Here is a 17991-nt window from a genome sequence, read left to right as displayed (position 1 = left end):
GCTAGCTATTCTGGAACTTGGGCTTATGTATGCCTGCTGCTAGATATACAAAGCACGTCTGATCAGCACACTGGCCAAAACCTGGAGAGTAGACTAAAATCTAAAAAGATTTAGATCCTAACAAGCTGAGATTCTTAGAAATAGCATACAAGCTGTGAGTATTGTAAAGTAATAATTATGACTTTGAATCTCCCTCAGTACAGTGGTATTTACATACTTGAAATATAAACTACTAGGATCCAATTTTTCACCAGAGGGAGCATGTTCAATTCTAACTGCTCAATTACTAACTGAAATGAAGCGACACATTTAAGCATAATGCCACCTGTGAACATGGATTTTAACAGATTAAGTTAGCAGACAGATGCAAGTCCTTTTAAACTCTCAGATTACTAGATTTTTATTTGTTTAAATAGGTTTCATACCCACACTGTATCACTTTCGTAGGCAGCATAGTTGCTCTTTCTTTCTTTCTTTTTTTTTTTTTAAAGTTTTAAAACTGTGTCTTCAGTTAAAAATCAAAAAAATGACTTCTGACATGAACAAAGTAATGTACATATATGCCTTCAAAGATTATAAAAAATCAGGTCTACTACACAAAATCAATAGCAACTCACCTCCCATCAGCTAATAATTCCTCCTGAAACACATAATGGTTATCTTTACATGATAAATAGTCAAGAATTTTTTCCTCACCTTTCCTCTCCTTTTTTTTTTTTTTTTGCTTATTTTCTAATCAACAACAGAACTTGCTCTGTTTAGTCTACCACTCTTTCTAAGCACGCATCATCTAGTTAATTATAAATGCCAGTAAAATTGGTTACTTTTCCCGAAGAATGAATTTGTAAAAACAACAACAACAACAAAAAACCAAAAACCCACTACTCTCTCCAGAGGTAGTATTTTAAGAAAAGAGAATTTCTAATGAAATACAACAGGTTAAAATGTAGACTGATCCATGAATGGATGGGAAGATAATTGAAAGGATTATTTCAATGAAATATTAGGTAGACATTTAAATACAGTTAGAAAGCAACAGTGAGGCTGGAAGTAGCATTTAGCGTCATTTTGTGTACAAAGAAAGAGCTTTCAATATTAATCCTCATCTCTGATGTACTGCATTAATTACCTTTTCCAGGGTCTATACACATTTTTAGAAAATATTTATGATGCTTTGGCCATACAATTAAATCTATACCTTGCAACTACACATAATTATGGTTAAGTAGAAAAGAAAGCAAAACCACATATATATTAGATACTTGTTTCGAAAAGGCTTTTTTTATTATTAAGATTTTTAAGCATAAGCTAGGACAGAGACCATTTCTAATGAAGATTTTATCATAGAGATACAGAATAAGGAGAGTAGGACATATCTTGCTGTGCAGGGTATCAAAAGAAAGGTTTTGTCTGAGCTGTATAGGAAAGATGGCAATTATAATCCAGTGTTAACTGACTAAAAGATACATCAAGAAGTTGAAATTTGTTATCTGATTCCTTTTTCTTGTTATTTCTGAGAAAAACAGCCAAATATTTATATCAAACAATGATTGGTAGTGAGTACAGTGATCATAGTCCCTTTAATCTCTTCCTAGTGAGAAACAATAAGACAATGCAGCAATTCCCATAATGTTCAAAATCTGTATGTTGTTTAAACATCTGGATCACATCTGGAAAAAAGGCCAATGTTAAATTTTGCTGAGAATTGGAACTCAGTCAAACATACATTGCTGCTTATGGTGCTAGTGTTTTGCAGAAATATTTTAGGACCTTTAGTGACTACCCATACTTCGTGACTTAGCTGTCCTCTATCTTATGTCAAAGTAACTATTTAGACTCTTTAGGTTCGTAGTTTGAGCTGTTATCAACTGTTTAATTGAAACAGCATTTATCCTGTAAGTACCTTCTGGATGGGACTTTAAAAAGGTGAAGTTGTCCACCTTCTTGAAATATCAAAATATGCTTAGAAAGGAGCATTTACTCATAATCTTTGCTCAATACTCAGCTTTCTTTTGTTCGTTTAATACCAAATGCATATGCTATGCACTCACAGCCGCTCATCCCAGATGAAAAGTAGATCTTTTTCTTGTAACGGTATACATAAAAATATGTTTGCAGATTGTTTAAATTTGGAATTTAGTTTGAGCAATTCTAACATTTGAAAGTTTCATGTAGTGATAAACTGAAAACACAAATACTAGTCAAGATTCTTGCATCTTTTAAGAATGGAAGCTTAAAGTATCCTAAGCTTAAGACCTAGGTCTTAAGAATGTTAGTAGCAAAAGCAATGAAGTGCTCCCATGAAAAAGAGACATTTATTTAAACTGAAGAGTTCACTAATAACTGCTTAATATTTTCAGCAATTTTAAATATTCAAAAATTTCTTACATTCTATTTACACAAAAAACACTACACTGATGTTACTGTTTGACACTACACTGTTTGATAAATATGTACATGAAAACAGACTAAAAAAAATACATTCTAATCCTTAGCAGAATGGCATGAAAATTCTGGCTGACATCCATTCAGATCTCAAAATATCTTCCCAAGCATTACTTAAATGAGTTTTAAACCAAGTTTTCAGAGATTTGAGGGACTCTGATCTCAACATGTTTAATATATATACAATTGATTTTGTAGATCTATTGACTATTCTCAAAAGCATTTCTGTGTTAAACACAGACTACATTACTCCAGTAGTGTCTTGGCAAAGGCCAAGAACGTGGCTCCACTTCCAAAGCTGCTGTTTGTCATCAGCTGGCACTCTTCTCAAGCAAGAGGAACTGACTGGCTAGACATTAAATGCAAACCACCGTAAACAAATTCATATCTCAGGTAGACCTGACAAGAGAAAGTTAGCAGCTTGATGTCCACACTGGAGGGCTTAAACATGACATTACGTGGAAGCATGTCCAGCTTTAAACTACTTCAGAAGTGTTTAAAAACTTGTAAATTGTGCCTCAAGGCCACATTGTGTTTTTTGTTCTTACTAATCATCAGGTTTTCAGTACTATAAATGGCAGCCTCCCCAGTAGAACTGTCACTAGCACTCTTTCCTCTTTTGATCCATTTTAAGATCTTTGTGCATTTCGTTACCTCTCATGGAAACTCAAATAAAACAGAATACAGTGATCTTGCATACATTCTTGCTAACTTCAGACTTCCCTGAAGAGTTAACAAATGGATTTAGAACAAGTAATTAGTAGTCAGTCCCTTTTCTTGCTAAGTAGTTTATTGTTTAATAATCATTTATATTTAAAACCATAATGACTCCAAAGGATTAAAATAACAATCAAATCTTAGGCCTTACCCTTGGCCTCTTTTCCTTTCCCTTTTACTTCTCTTTGCTTAATATTCTTGGTATATCCTTGAGGAGAATTCAGAGCCATCTCTTCAGGAGGAGGTGAATGAGTGGTGGTTGTGCTGTTTTCACTGTTTGGTTTGTGTACTGGAGAAGAGTGTGTGGAAGCAGAAGGACTTGACTCTAAAGGACTTTCTGTGCTCTGTGTTTGTTCAGGCTTTTCACTCTTTCGCTCTATGTCATCTAAATGAGGCAGAGTCAATTTTTCACTTATTTCTAAGGTCTTAGTTAGATGCGCAATGGAAACTTCTCTGTTGAAAACAGTATCTTCTGAATCCTCATCCTTCAAGAAATTTAAAAGTCATTTTATAAGCATGACATATAATCATTTAATTTTTAATGTTAATGTAATCTTTTACCATGAGGTAAGGATATTCTATGTTATGCACAAACTTGAGCAGTTCAGAAAATTCCAAAGTTACAGTTTTAGCTTGATGACTTGCAGATATCACCTAAATCACATGAAGCTGATTTTATAGGCTCTTATAAGCTTTTGCACATTCCAAATCACCTTCATCTAGACAATTTAGAAAGATTCTAGTACATCTTGCCTATTCCAACTCAGTGCAATCACTTTCAAAACCCTTTCAAACCAAGCAGTTCTCCCTCTGTGACAGGTTCTCTCATATAACAGTTATTTATCTTCGTTTCTTCAACTGTTTTTTCCCCTTCAAATCCTGCACCAAAAAATTCTATTTCTTATTCTCACATTAAAATCTCTGCAAGACTCTGTAAGCTCATGAACCAGTTCCCCCCCCTCCCACTTCTCTTTTACTTGCTCCGTTAAAGGAGGCTAACAGCTCATGCCCAGAATCTACTTCAATTAGAATTTCATTGGCTATGACACTCGATGTGTGGATAAGGATTTAACCATGATACTAGCCAAGATGATAGGCTTGTCATGGAAAAGGGCCATCTTCAGGGATAACATAGATAAAGACTGTATAATTATCTTACATCAGAGAAAATTAGAATAGAATCATACTACAAGCCAACTTTACTGGTTTTCTGTACTGCTACCAGATGAATGAGCAGAAATTAAAATACAGCTAGAGACCTTAAGAGCTATCAGGACTACACTGCTACATCATAACACCAACTTACTTAGATCCTAGAACAAAGTTTGTAACTTCTAACTTTCAGCATTCTCAAATAGAATGAGAATGCTGTTATATATTTTTATGAAAATACAAAGCCAATAAAATCAAATACAAAGAGTTCGTGAAATTGCAAAATCAAAGTTCCCAAGTTTAAAGTCAACCAAGAAGTCTGAAAAAGGGAAGGCTGAAAGTTAAGGGGACACATGAAAAGGGGTGCACCACCAAGGGAAGCTTCTAAGAGAAGGTCTAAATTCATACAATTATTATGAATGAAAAATCATGCTAAGAATAGCTAACCATTGTACAAGTACAAACAGAGAAAAGAGGTGTTGTCAGATGCACCAATGGCAATCTAAGTCCAGACAGAAGGACAAAAGTCAGATAGGTCACAAATTATGCTAGAACATTTCACTGCTATATTTTGTTGTAGACTTAAGCAATTATTTATTGAATAATAAAACATTTCAGAAAAAGCTTAATTTTTGATGAATATTTATAACTACTGATAACTTGTTTCAGATGAAGGAATTACAACATAGATAAGCATGCACAACTTACCACTGGTACTATATCAGAATTTTTCATTTTAAACAGCATGCAGCAAACTTGCGTACTTCTTTGCTAACTTCAAATTAACTATGCTACAAACAACTTGCCAGAGATCACATACCTAAACCTTAATAGGGCTTTTCCACTTGATACACAGCATAAAAATCTCATGCTTTGGCATAGTCTGAATGAAGCTTGGACATTGCTTCAAACTGAGAAAACAAGTAAAACTGAATATACATTCAGGCTTTTGAATGCCTAGTTATCTACTCATATCGGTACCTGTAGATTCACAGTCTGTTGTCCAGCCCCAAGAGATTCTTTCAGCTTTGATCGAGAAGGTGGCTGGCGTTTTACTTTCAAAGCAAGCTGAGCTTTTGCTTTGTGGGCACTGGTGTCTAATCTGGGAGTATCTCCAACAAAAGCATCAAAATCTGTAACGAATACGTACTCCTTTAAAAGAGTATTAGCATGCAAGTTCTCCAACCCACAGTTCAGAAAAATATTCAGAAGCTAATTAGCAGATTGAATAATTCTGATTTATTAATATATGACAATATTCTTCATATAATGCTATCGTATTTTATCACTGTGATTTAAAATTGCTGACTAATTTGAACTGAATTTCAACCTGATATCTTCAATTTTTTTCTTCAAATAAAATTAATCAGGATATAATTGTATTATAGCTTGAATACTGAATTTTATTCTCAAACTGATGAGAATTTATGCCCAAAATATACCTTCCTTTGAGATAAAGACCCTTTAAAAAGTACATAAGCATCAATTGTCTCTTGTTAAAATATACTTCCCATTTGAAACATTACCTGATATTTGATAACATTCTGGGAATACAATTACTACAAAACTTAAATCATGAACTATGGCTTATACCAAAACTTGCTAAGACCAGCAGAACTAGTCTTAAGCTGATGTATCTCAACGTTTTAGCCTTGCTAACATTATTGGTTTCACTACCACAGAATCTGAGGAAAAGTAAAGATATGACATCTTCCCCTCTCTCTCTCCCCATCTTCCACATAGCATTTAGGAAATTCTGAACATGTTGGAGGACTGTTTACCCAGCAAGATTATTATTATTTTTTTTTAATAAAGAAAGCACCACACACATATTAACACCCCCTAAATTTGTTAAGGGCAAATCAAAGATCTAACGTCTACTTACCAGAAATTAACATCTCTGAAGAATTTAGTCTTTCCTCTACTGATTCTGTTTCTTTTTCACTTTCTTCTCTCATCTTTGACTGCTCATTTTGCTGGCTTGGATTTTGACAACTATCTTCCAATAAAGTGCCACTTCCAAACATATATGGCATTTTCTCATACACTGTTAGTTTACTTTCAAGCTCTGAAATCTGCAAGAATTAAAATGTAGAAGTGAGACACAAATTCTCAAGAATGCAGATGTTTGTTTTTAAATATAACATTGTGTTACCTTTTCCTGATACATTTTCAGCTGTTCTGCATATTTCTGGTCTCTCTCTTCAAGTATCCTTGAATGATCCTCCTCTTTTTTCATAAATTCTATTTCTCTGGTGAAAGAAATCCACACATATATATGAAACAATAGTACGTAGAAATGTAGAAAAATACAAAAAATAAATACATCCAGTTGCATTTACTAAAAATCTTCCTGTTTGTAAGCACATTGAAAAATCAATCTGTAACATGTCACCGATTCATTAATCTCATAGTGACACAAAACAATGCATGTATTTGTATATATATTTAATTTCTTCACAGAAGAAATCACTTATGACACTAATTCACTCCGGGCTGAAAAGGGCCACTTTAACTAAAAAACTGGCAAGCAAGTTGCACATCAGATATATACAGAACTGTAATCATTAGATCTTACTTTCACAAACATACACACACACAGTGTACTACTGCATTTTCCTTCTGAAAGCTACGGTAAAATTTTTTGTAGAGAAGTAAATAACATTTTAATTTTCTACTTCATTCCCCCAAAAGAAATTGCAATAATAGGTTATACAAAAAAGGAATAATGATTATCAGAAGGAAACAGAAATAAAAGCTACTTTTTCCTCTAAGGTAGACTCAAAAGCAGCATCATAACTTTTGAAGAACCTTTTCAGAAGTTGACTTAAGGTATGAAAGAATTGAGCACGTATAGCCCACTACAAAATGACAAAAAGCACGTTAAGCAAATCATCCCTCTACACATTTTTGTTAGTTCTCTCTCATAACATAAAAAAATATGCAATAAAGGAAGAGACACGTACTTTTGTTGGTAATCTTTGAGCAATTTCTTGGCCTTGCTGTATTTCTTTTCAAGGGCATCACATTGTTCTTGAGTTTCTTTAAGATGCTCATTTACTGTTTTGCATAAACTCTGTGCTTCTAACCAGTAGGTCTCCAACTTCTTAATTTTCTCTTTGCTTTCCTCTAAGTTTTGCTGAAGTTGGGCTCGATTTAATTTCCATTCATTTTTTTCCGCTTCAACAACTTCTAACTGAAAAGATTAAGAATTAATAAAGTAATCTAAACTAAAAGATGAAATAAAAAGTACGTTTAGTAGAGAATAGCTAACAGCAACTTATCAATAATATCAAAATAAGACACTAAACTTTGAAAGAAATCATATCAAGTCCTCCAAACCTTCCTAATCCAAGTAAGTTTTAGAACTCAAATCTCAGGAGTCTTTTACTCCTTAGTAATTAGTATTGCTTCCTGTTAAAAGAGATGAAATTAGTAGAATATTTATTGTTGCTAAAGTTAAATAACTCGCCATCTCTTACTATCTCTGGACAACCTATTTTGACATAGCAGCAATTCAGTATTTACTTACTGCTAACTTTAAATTTGCCTTAGACTACATACTTATAAACATTGTTGAAGGAGGTATCTTACCTGACAAACAATTAGCAATCTAATAAATTTTTTTACGGCATTTAGTACTAAACATCACAGATTTCTTATGCTTTGTAGTAATCAATATGGCATTCTCAAAGGTAGGAATTACAATTTCCCCTAAAAAATGCTTTTTGGTAATGAATGTTCTTGTATGCGTTTGAAATAGTATGAAGACAAGCTCCCTGTGCCACTACTTTGCTGCCTACAGCTTGTTTAATAAAGCTAATCAGAACAGCGGGTCTTCCCTGCCACTTAAAGATAAGATCATCTTAACAAAGTATGATATACCCTTGGACTGATAATTAATAAGAAAAATAAACATTCCCTCAACAAAGGAAAGAAATAAGCCCCCTTCAGATTAACAGCAGGCATGTTATGAAACTGAATATTAACCTATGTGAAGTTCTCTGGGCCTCGCCACCTTCTTAGAAGATACTACTTGCACTATATATATACACTATTTGATGTTGAAAGGACAAAACATGTATTGAATTTAAAAAAAAACGAGGCAAAAAAGCTGTACTAATGCCAGCATTTTAAACAGCTTTTTAGCAAACCAGTGGGCTAAATGTCAAGAGTACTGCAAGAAGGAATACCATCAGAAAGTAAAATCAGAACCATCATGAGAACACAAAGAAGTTTCAGCTGCCATGACTCTACACCTAGAGCTCTAAACTTTTGCGAAGCGCAGGAGAAACTCCAATAGATAATGTTATTCAAATTATTGCAATCTGAAGCTTTATCTTTCCCCTGTCTCCTGCCACTCTTTCCCAAAGGCATAGTGTGACTCATCCTACGGTACACATTACCTGGCAAGAAAACATTGAAGAGTAATGGAATAAAAGCAGCTGCTCACCTACAGCAAATATTCCTAGAAAAAGACCATTCACAGATATCCACCAGTGGAAAAGGCAGCAAAAAGAACAATAAACCCTTTCCCAGATAACTCAGAAGTGTTGAACCAATCCTCACTGGAAAAAAAAAAACCAACTGGAAAAACATCTCTCCTCAAAGGTGGTCAGAAACGCAGGAGAGGTTAGGATGGGAGAGAAGGTAACAGAAATAACTTTCTGGTAACAGAAAGTCAGGCACTAACCACTGTTTACAAATGCCAAATCTATACTCTAAAAACAGTATCTCTGCACTGAAAATATTCTCTCACTTGGTTGGGAACTTGCTTCATAGAGTACCCAGCTAAATCCAGTTTGATGGTAAGCAGTAATATGGAAGCATTCATTTTATAATGGCACTTCTCCCAGCCGCTATTTGAGAATAGCTCTTCATCTTAGAAATGCCTGTCTTACTTAACGTAGTACATAGAACCTGAGGCCTAAAACAGATTGCTGTCCCTTGCATTCAGTTTATTCATGTTAAAATTTGCTGCAGTATTTAAAAAAAAACAAACACAATTCTCTGAAAACTTACCTTCTCCTTCAGTTGATTCACTTCAGCTACTGTTACTGCATGTTTCAATTGTAGCTGAAACAAACAAACAGAAATTTGCAGAAGCACACAGGAAATGGTACTTGAAATGTAAGCTTTAAGTATTTGTCTGATCCCCTCACATGAAGTCAACTTAATTCTTTGTCAATTACAGGAAAAGTAATCATGAACTTAAAAAAGAAGTTAAACTACATGTTCACCTATAGTACAAAAAAAAAAAAATGTGGAGCTTGTAACATTTAGAAAAGTGAGGAGGTTAAGATAACATTTCAGTGTGCTAGGAAAATGAGAAGGCAATAATGCAGTTATGACAACGTATGTAGAATCAAGTAAAAATGTAGCAGTACCAATTAAAAAAAATTTTTTTTTTTAACTTATCAGCACTTACAAATTAAAGGTTTGATTTGAAAGCAAGCTTTGTACTTCACAACAAAAATCTTCATAGGATAGTTACAGATGGAGAAGGCTACATCTAAACCAAATGTGAAGATTATTGTTAATGTGACAAGGAAACAGCATGTATATGAGTGTAAAGTTTCTCTTTTTTTTTGGACAACTGTCAGTTTTCCTTATATTTAACTTTCCATCTATTGCCCTGGGGGACCTTTTTAATTTTTAGTAAGGCATAATAGACTGAATATTAAAATAAACAAATCCGTAACTTAAAATTCATAATTGAAATTATGTTAATAACAGTGTGGTAATGATTCTAGCTGGGAATTCAATTGCAGCCCAAGCAAATATGACACTTTCAAAGATGCCACATATAGCAGCTATGCCTCTAGCAGAGAAAATGTAAATGCTCTCTATTTGAATTTTCAAACTATCCATCACTTTCTCAACATCAATATTATCCAGAGAGCAAACTTGAGGAGGTCTGCAAATATTGATCTTTTATAAAAATAACTTTGTACAAATAGCCTCTGAAAGTGGCAAGCTGAGACCAAACAGCCTCTTTGCAGTGTATTTTTCTTCTCCAGAGTGAAAATCACAAGTACTTAAAGCTACCAAAAAACAAACAAACAAACAAACAAAAAACAACAAAAAAACAAACCAAACCCACAGGCCCCTATATGCCAAACACTGCACCACATAAATCCCAGACTAAAATCCACAGTCCTGAATAAGGCATGTAAGCTCTTTAATAAACCCACTGGGAAAAAGGAACCTGATTTTCCAATTGTGTCAAGTAGGGAATCACAGAATGAACTCCTACTGGTTCATAAGTTCTTTACTTCCAACCTTTCCCCTTCTCAACAAAACACAATAAAAAAACAACAGAGGAAAAACCGTCCAAACCAAAATCAGACCTATCTACAGAATCAGCTACTTCTATGTACACAGACCTCATCAACTACAGCAACCCTCAGGATGTGGGAGGTCTAAATGCTCACTGGGCTGAAAGGATCGAGATGTTCTTCAGGAAAACAAAACACACACACCTGAACTACAGTGCTATAAAGACCACTTAGAATGTGCACACTCCTCCATTCAGATTTGCAGCAAAGAAATGCAAAGACCAGTGGGCCAAAGGAAAACTAAGAGGAACGCTGTATCTATTTAATGCAATGTTCAGACACCACAACAAGGAGCGAGGTGGTCTTGGGCTCTGATGCCTGTTTCAACAGAGCAGTTGGATTTTTTTTGAGAGTGGAATGGGTGGTGGCTGTTAGCTGTTTTTTGTGTGTGTTTTTTTGGGGGGTGTGGCAGGGTGGTTGTGTAAATTTTAAATCAAAGGACCATTTAATGTAAATATGTACAGGGAAGTTGGAATCAAAAAGTTACAGAAGACCTGTTTCAAGGGACATTTACAGGAGAAATTTATTGCTGCCAGTGGGAAAACAAACTAAAAACCACAATGATGGGGATATGAAGGAGATCATACAAGATTCAGATTCTCCCTAATACATCATGAAGAATATTAAAAAAACTGCTACTACTATACCTCTTTAAATTTAAGAAGAGATTGTGCTGAATCCATATCCAGCGGTAAACTGATATCTTCGTTTTCAGGAAGATCAAAAACTTCCACAGATTTTTCATGTAAGTGTGATTCATAGGTATCATCATCATCATCATACTCATCATCCTGAAAAAAAAAATAGAAAAAACATGACATCCAATAACATACACAGTTCACATTATAAAGACAGGGATCTCCTAGAAAGAGTCAGAGGAGAGCGACAAAGATGATTAAGGGCCTGGGAGCATTTCCCATGTGAGGAAAGGCTGAGAGACCTGGGACTGTTCAGTCTGGAGAAGAGAAGGTTGAGAGGGGATCTCATAACTGTTTATAAGTATCTAAGGTGAGGGAGTCATGTCGACGGCTGTGGAGCAGTCCAATAAGCACATGGCAACTAGGCTTCCCACCGAACAAGGGGTGATGGGCAGAAACCCACAGGAAGTTCCACACTAACACAAGGAAAAATTTCTTCACTGTCAGAGTGATGGAGCACCGGAAAAGGCTGCCCAGAGAAGTCGTGGAGTGTTCTTCTCTGGAGATACCCAAGACCCATCTGGATGCCTACCTGCACTGTAGGGAACCTGCTTTAGCAGGGGGTTGGACTTGATGAACTCCAGAGGTCCCTTCCAACACTTACAGTTCTGTTATTAATGCAAACAACTGCAAAACTTCTCAATGAGTTTCTATTCCTTTTTAGTTTCTTCTATCTGTGATAACTTTTAAAGGAGATTTGCAAACATTTTCATCAAAATTCCTCAAAAGAGAGGTAAGTAAGCCATGGACAGCAAAATCCACAGCTCGTGTTTTGGATCATTGGTGAATGGGAAACATAGCAAGCAGTGATAACTACATACTTTGATAAAGGTAACGTATTCAGTTTGTATTTTCTCTTTTAATCAGCTTGCCTGTTTTATCTTCTTTTTTCTTCAATTTGATTCAAAAAACATCTCTCCCATTTGCAGAAGTAATCATATACTTTAAAATATATATATATTTGTGTGTATGATGATTTACCTGCTCTGTATCATCATGAACATAGTGCTGCTCATACAGGCATCTCTCCTGCTCTAAAGTCTCACTAATGAGGCGGGCTACTTCACTCTGAGTCCCTGGCTTCTCTCTGCCAATCAGAAACCTACAAAAGAAAAACAAAATTAACTTGTAGCAAAAACTTAAGAGATGTTTAAGTGGTTAGCTTGTCATACTATTGCTTTCAGCATCTTTTTTTTTTGTAAAATTTTCAAGCTATAGTTTTGTGTTCTCCATTAATGAAAAATTACAATTAATTACAGTTACAATTAAACAGAAGGTATTACCTGACAGAAAACGATACATACCTCACTGTGCCTTTGGTGTTTTTTAGTACAGTGGCCGCAAAGAATTGAGTAACTCCCACTAGACTTATGCCATCAACTTCCACAATCTGATCATTTACTTGAATTCTGTAAAAATAAATACTTTAGCTAGCAGTTCAACAAAAATATTTGACTAGACAGATTACTGACATGATAAATATCACTTAAAACTCCCTAGTATCTGTAATAAGAAACTTTAGTCCCAAGCGTTCCTTTGCTTAAAACTAATCTCCTGATCCTCAATTACTAGGCTGATCAACAATTCAAAATTATACATAGTGGTTGTCTTGAAATTTTTACACTATTCACACACTGATTGGTGTTCTGGATTGTCAGCTTGATTTTGTAGCACTTCTATATGTGGATATTTTCTAAGATTTTCTCAGACATCCTGTAAGAAGACATAAGCTCATTGTGAAAAATGTCCTACATTAAGTAAAATAACTGCATTTAAAAAAATTTAACATAAACCAGAAATGTAATGTTTATTCTCTTGAAGTCAGATTTTGTAGCTTTATTCACAGTATTTGGCATATCAGGTGAAAGCGACTGGGATCAGTCAGAAATCTGCAAAAAGCATAATCAATTCAGTGGAAAACTCACCGTCCATCTCTCTGAGCAGCTCCACCGTCTGTTATTGTTTTTACGAAAATGCCCAGTTTTTCCAGCCCCTGATCAGCACCAACTCCCATTCCAATAATACTGATGCCCAAACCGCTGTCACCTAAGGGATTCAAAAATTTAACATTAGCCACATAATGGGTGATATAACGCTAAGCAGTAGTGAGGGGTTTTAAAGTGTTTCAAGTCATTCCATATAGAAGATAGGAAAAGTACATTTTATAAATAGAAATATGTATTTAATACATAAATATAGAATGCACTTTAAGATATTAGTATTATTTTGAAGTCCAGATACTAATGAAAGATTTTTTGTATTGTAATTATGACTTCCTATTGAATTCAAAGTTTCATGGAACCTGAAAGAGAATTTGAATTCAAAGATTTATGAATTGTATATATTCTAGTGCAGATCAGCTGCTCATTAATATATCCTAACTTCAGTTAGGTACAACGTTCATACTTAATGGAAGGCTGTTCAATAAAAGGTCACTAAATTCAACACAATAGCTATGCATGAAAGCCGCAGACCACATTCGAAAATACAAGAACCAATTTCAGCAAAAATACAGTTTACAATTGCTTTATCTTTCCTTTCCATAGTATCTTTCATATTCAAGGTCTGATTCACACCTTTTTCAATTTCCACAGGAAATACTTCCATTTTTTCCACCCTTTTTTCAAGTTCATACTCAGCTGAGGCTGCCACAGGGTCAACTTCTTCGTTACGTCTATCATAATCTTCATTTGAGTAAGTACTGAAAACCTAAGAAAGGTGACAAAAAACTAGCTTAGTGCTTTCTCAGCCCCTTCCAAACATGATGAAATTGAAAGAAAAATCAGTAAGGAAATTTAAGCGGTATTTTTAGAAATCCCATTTTCTAAACAATCATCAATTTAACGAATACTGCTGCAAGATAGTTTCCAGTTGCATAGAAATAACATTTCAGAAGTTTCAAAACAATCACTTAAACACTTTTTTATTTAAAAGAAGTCAAGGAAATCATCTCTTTTTTGCTACAGTGTTAATTTTTTAGGACTACATTCCCCTAAATCCTTTCTTTCTCCCTTCCCCCAAACCATCTGCCAATTACAGAGCCTCCACCAGATGTAGATTTCTGATTTTGCAGGGAATCATGTGGTTTCCCAGGAAAAGGAAATGCCTTGTTACATACATTACTATTTTTAGTAATCACTGCAGCTGAATTTCTGAATTGTTAAAAGATAAATAAACAACACAAATGAATGATGAGTATTAAGAGGAATGAACTGCATGTAACATGCTTAATTTCACTTATCAGCATGTTCATTAATCATATTCAAAAACATAAGTTAGAGGTAAGTCATATTCCCCTTCAGTTATCTGAAAAAAAAAAAGGTTTATCTGCTCAAGTTTTTGCAGGCACTGAGTGTTTTCCTCAATATCCCTGCAAGACAAAACCAGTTACAGACTGCAGCTGCAGCAGCAATCTCCCTAATCACGAATGTATAGTGCTGACGCAAAGTTCATTTACACTGGCCTACTAAGGTTTTGCAACTTTCGCATTTTCACACTAGACAGGTACCTAAAATCAAGTGAATATGACAGAATTAACTGTAATTAGCTATTAATAACATTCTGCCAGTGAATTTATATCCACTAGTATATGGTGTTAGCTCTGCATGGCAGTATATTCAGACATAGAAAAACAGATTACCAAAAAGTAACCAATATAACCCAGAAATTCACACAAGCATCCTCCCCGGTGCATCTCCAGACTACAGCTGGAGAACTGTTCACAAACTGTCATGTGCTACAAAACACGGCCATAGCTTTAATAGAGCAGTTCAGCAAGTGGGAGTAGATCCACTTGATTAACAGAAGAAGAAACTCATTCTCAGACGTCTTGTTTCCTAGAAGGCTCTCTAACTGAGGGAAACAAGTCTTGAAAAGGATCCACGCTCTTCCTAGGTCTTGTATAAAGGTAAATAAACTAAGAAACTCCTCCAGACTATCATCCAGACACTAGAGGGCAACAACTGGTAACAGAAAGACAATGGTTATACTGAGGGTATCTCTATTCTATAGACCTTACAGAAAAATTGCAATGCTGACAAAGAAAGCCATCCAAGAATCCTTATTTTACCACCACCAGAAAGATGCAGATAGAGTTCTTTGAACTAATTCACCCCCAGCTTCCCATATCAGTAAACAGGATGTGCAGTAGAAGCACTTGGGTTTCATGGAGCATGGTTTTCCCTCTGGAGCAAGACCCGTCTACTTTGGTTTCTTTACATCCCAAACAACAACAACAAAAAAATCAGTGTCTCCAAAGATTATAGTAGTAAGGCAGATTCTAAACCAGTAACAAAAAATGAATAGGAAAAACAAAGATGAAGATCGCAGTAATCTATTTGGGAGACACTGACCACTGTTATTTCCTTGATTCACATGACTCAGTGTTCTAGCACAAAGAGCACAAGATGGTGCACACAGTCACTCAGCAAAGGGAAGACCACTTCCTACACCACCAGCCACCAGGTGCTGGAGATTTAGGTGGAATAAGGTTACACCACCTGCGAAGACTGAATTACATATGGCACAAGCTTTAGGCTGCCTGTCTGAAAGTTTTAAAAGTCATGAAATATTTTTCCAACTCAAGAGTAATAGCTTTGTACTTGAGAGTCTCATGGAATTTTGCCCATGTTCACAAAAAGTTGATGGATTGCAAGAATCCATCACCTGATGGGAACAGATCATAAAAGTGATCAAACATGATCATAAAAGATCAAACATTAAAAGTAGGTTAGAGAGATACTTACAATTATTACACATAGCATAAACATGCAAGTGCAGATGAAGACTACTAACATTTCCCCACAGCAGCTTCCTGAGGAAAAACCTACTTGAAATCAATTGTGACTAACCTATTAAGTGAGAAAATCATACTTTTCTCTTAAAATGACAGATGGGAACTGCGCATGACCATTTAAATAACATTCTAAAAATCATAATCCCACAGTTAAAAGAAGATAGAGTTGTTTCAAAAAAGTAATGAAAACTCTCTTCAGATAAATCATTTTGAGGGAAAATATGAATTTACAGAGGATAGAAGAAAAGCAATACCGATGACATACAACTGGAAGACAAATGCTGCAGTAACAAAAAGAAAAGCAAGAGCACACTAAAAAACCCATAGTCAAGGGCAAAAGGCAGGCTTTTTATTGTGTACATGAGGAATCATAACATGGTATTTATCTTTTACCAGACAAAATGGTAAAGTTGTTGACATTAATGTAAAAAAAAAAAAAAACAGAACTGTTTGGTGAGTGTTTTCTGCCAAGCAAGTAATATTAAACACAGTTAAAATGTGGATAATAAATAACATAAATTACAAGTTACAGGGTTTAGAAGATTGATGAGAAAGCTAAACACAGTTCATCCCTGCACTGTGTCTGGCAGGGTTTAGTCATTGAATCAAACACATTAGGAACAAAAGAAATTCTAATCTTACTATTTAAAAGGCACTGCGAGCCAGAGACAGTAAAATCATGAGTGTGAACAAAAAAAAAAAGCAACAAGACAAAAAAAAACACCCGTATTTCTTCTAAATATTTTTTTCTTCTAAAAGGCAGGATGATAATAATTATGTCATATGTATTCCAGGCTATTTATAAGCTAACCATTATAAAAAAAACCCTCAGAACTCACTGAAAACAAGTATTTAACATAAAGAGTAGATAGCTTGTGTTTAGTGCCACTTAGTGCCACTGGACTGTATAAATATTTAACTTCCAATATATCTTCAAATAGCATGGCAATTCCCACGAACAAGATCACTTTCAAAAAAAAATGAGCGGCACTGAGGACCGTGACATTAAGCTATCTGACCAAGCTGATGTTTAACATTATTACTGAAGAACAAAATACAGGAATTATGTAAAACTCAATAAAGATTTTAACAGAAGTAGATCAAACAAATTCTGATCTACCTTTTACAATATTACCAGTTAAAACAATAAACGTAGGTTGGTAAGCCAGTTGTTTGTAACACAAACTGCCCCAGGCTGCTTCAGTGATGTTACCCAGTTCCGGCTGGCAGCATCCCCAGCACCTACTTACTGACAGCTACCTGCAGACTGCACGAACTTCCATTTCTCAAGGATGACAGAATGGGTTGGAAGGGACCTCCAGAGGCCATCCTGGCCAACCTCCCAGCTCTAGCAGGCCCAACTCGTCTTGGTCTCGACTCATTTCTAACAGAAGTGCTTAAGCAAATGCAAGTTACTGTCACAACACAGTAGAAAACCAAGTCTTTTATCACAGCTTGTTAAATATCCAGAAGGTTAACCAGTTAACCTACCATTAACACCTTCTGGTTCCAGTAAAGCTAACAAATGGTGAAAAAACCTGATCTGAAAGAAATAATTTCTTTTTACACTCAAGTCCTCTTTTCTTTGGAATGAATAAAACACATCACACCACATCACATCACTCACAAAGAGATGAATTTTTAAGGACTACTTTAATTAAACTGCTAAGATACATACTTGGAAATTTTCAAATATATACTTAGTCCTCGAAGAACAAATATACATTTTTTTTTGGAGTCAGAACAAACTGTATTCATTACACCAGGAAAATGAATCACTTTTGGAATGCAAAACTCGGTTTATCTCTTTCTAAAAGATACCGCCATTCAGTTACTGCTGCCATAC

At 35.0% G+C, this 17991-nt stretch overlaps 1 protein-coding gene across 7 annotated transcripts in view; it reads right to left on the bottom strand.

Annotated features, from left to right (window-relative positions):
- LOC110400359 (neurabin-1-like) overlaps positions 1-17991 on the bottom strand; it is a 49142-nt gene that overhangs the window by 14232 nt on the left and 16919 nt on the right. For all 7 annotated transcript variants that reach the window (XM_021400192.1, XM_021400191.1, XM_021400193.1 and 4 more), the window contains 11 exons: positions 13927-14059; positions 13276-13396; positions 12655-12759; positions 12332-12452; positions 11300-11443; positions 9337-9390; positions 7281-7510; positions 6470-6566; positions 6200-6389; positions 5296-5447; positions 3314-3647 (listed from right to left, as the gene is read on the bottom strand). In XM_021400192.1, coding sequence (XP_021255867.1) covers positions 3314-3647; positions 5296-5447; positions 6200-6389; positions 6470-6566; positions 7281-7510; positions 9337-9390; positions 11300-11443; positions 12332-12452; positions 12655-12759; positions 13276-13396; positions 13927-14059 — 1681 coding nt within the window. The remainder of the gene's footprint in view (positions 1-3313; positions 3648-5295; positions 5448-6199; positions 6390-6469; positions 6567-7280; positions 7511-9336; positions 9391-11299; positions 11444-12331; positions 12453-12654; positions 12760-13275; positions 13397-13926; positions 14060-17991) is intronic.

This window comes from Numida meleagris, chromosome 5 (assembly GCF_002078875.1).
Source record: "Numida meleagris isolate 19003 breed g44 Domestic line chromosome 5, NumMel1.0, whole genome shotgun sequence".
Lineage (NCBI taxonomy): Eukaryota > Metazoa > Chordata > Aves > Galliformes > Numididae > Numida > Numida meleagris.
This window is presented reverse-complemented; position numbering and strand designations above follow the sequence as displayed.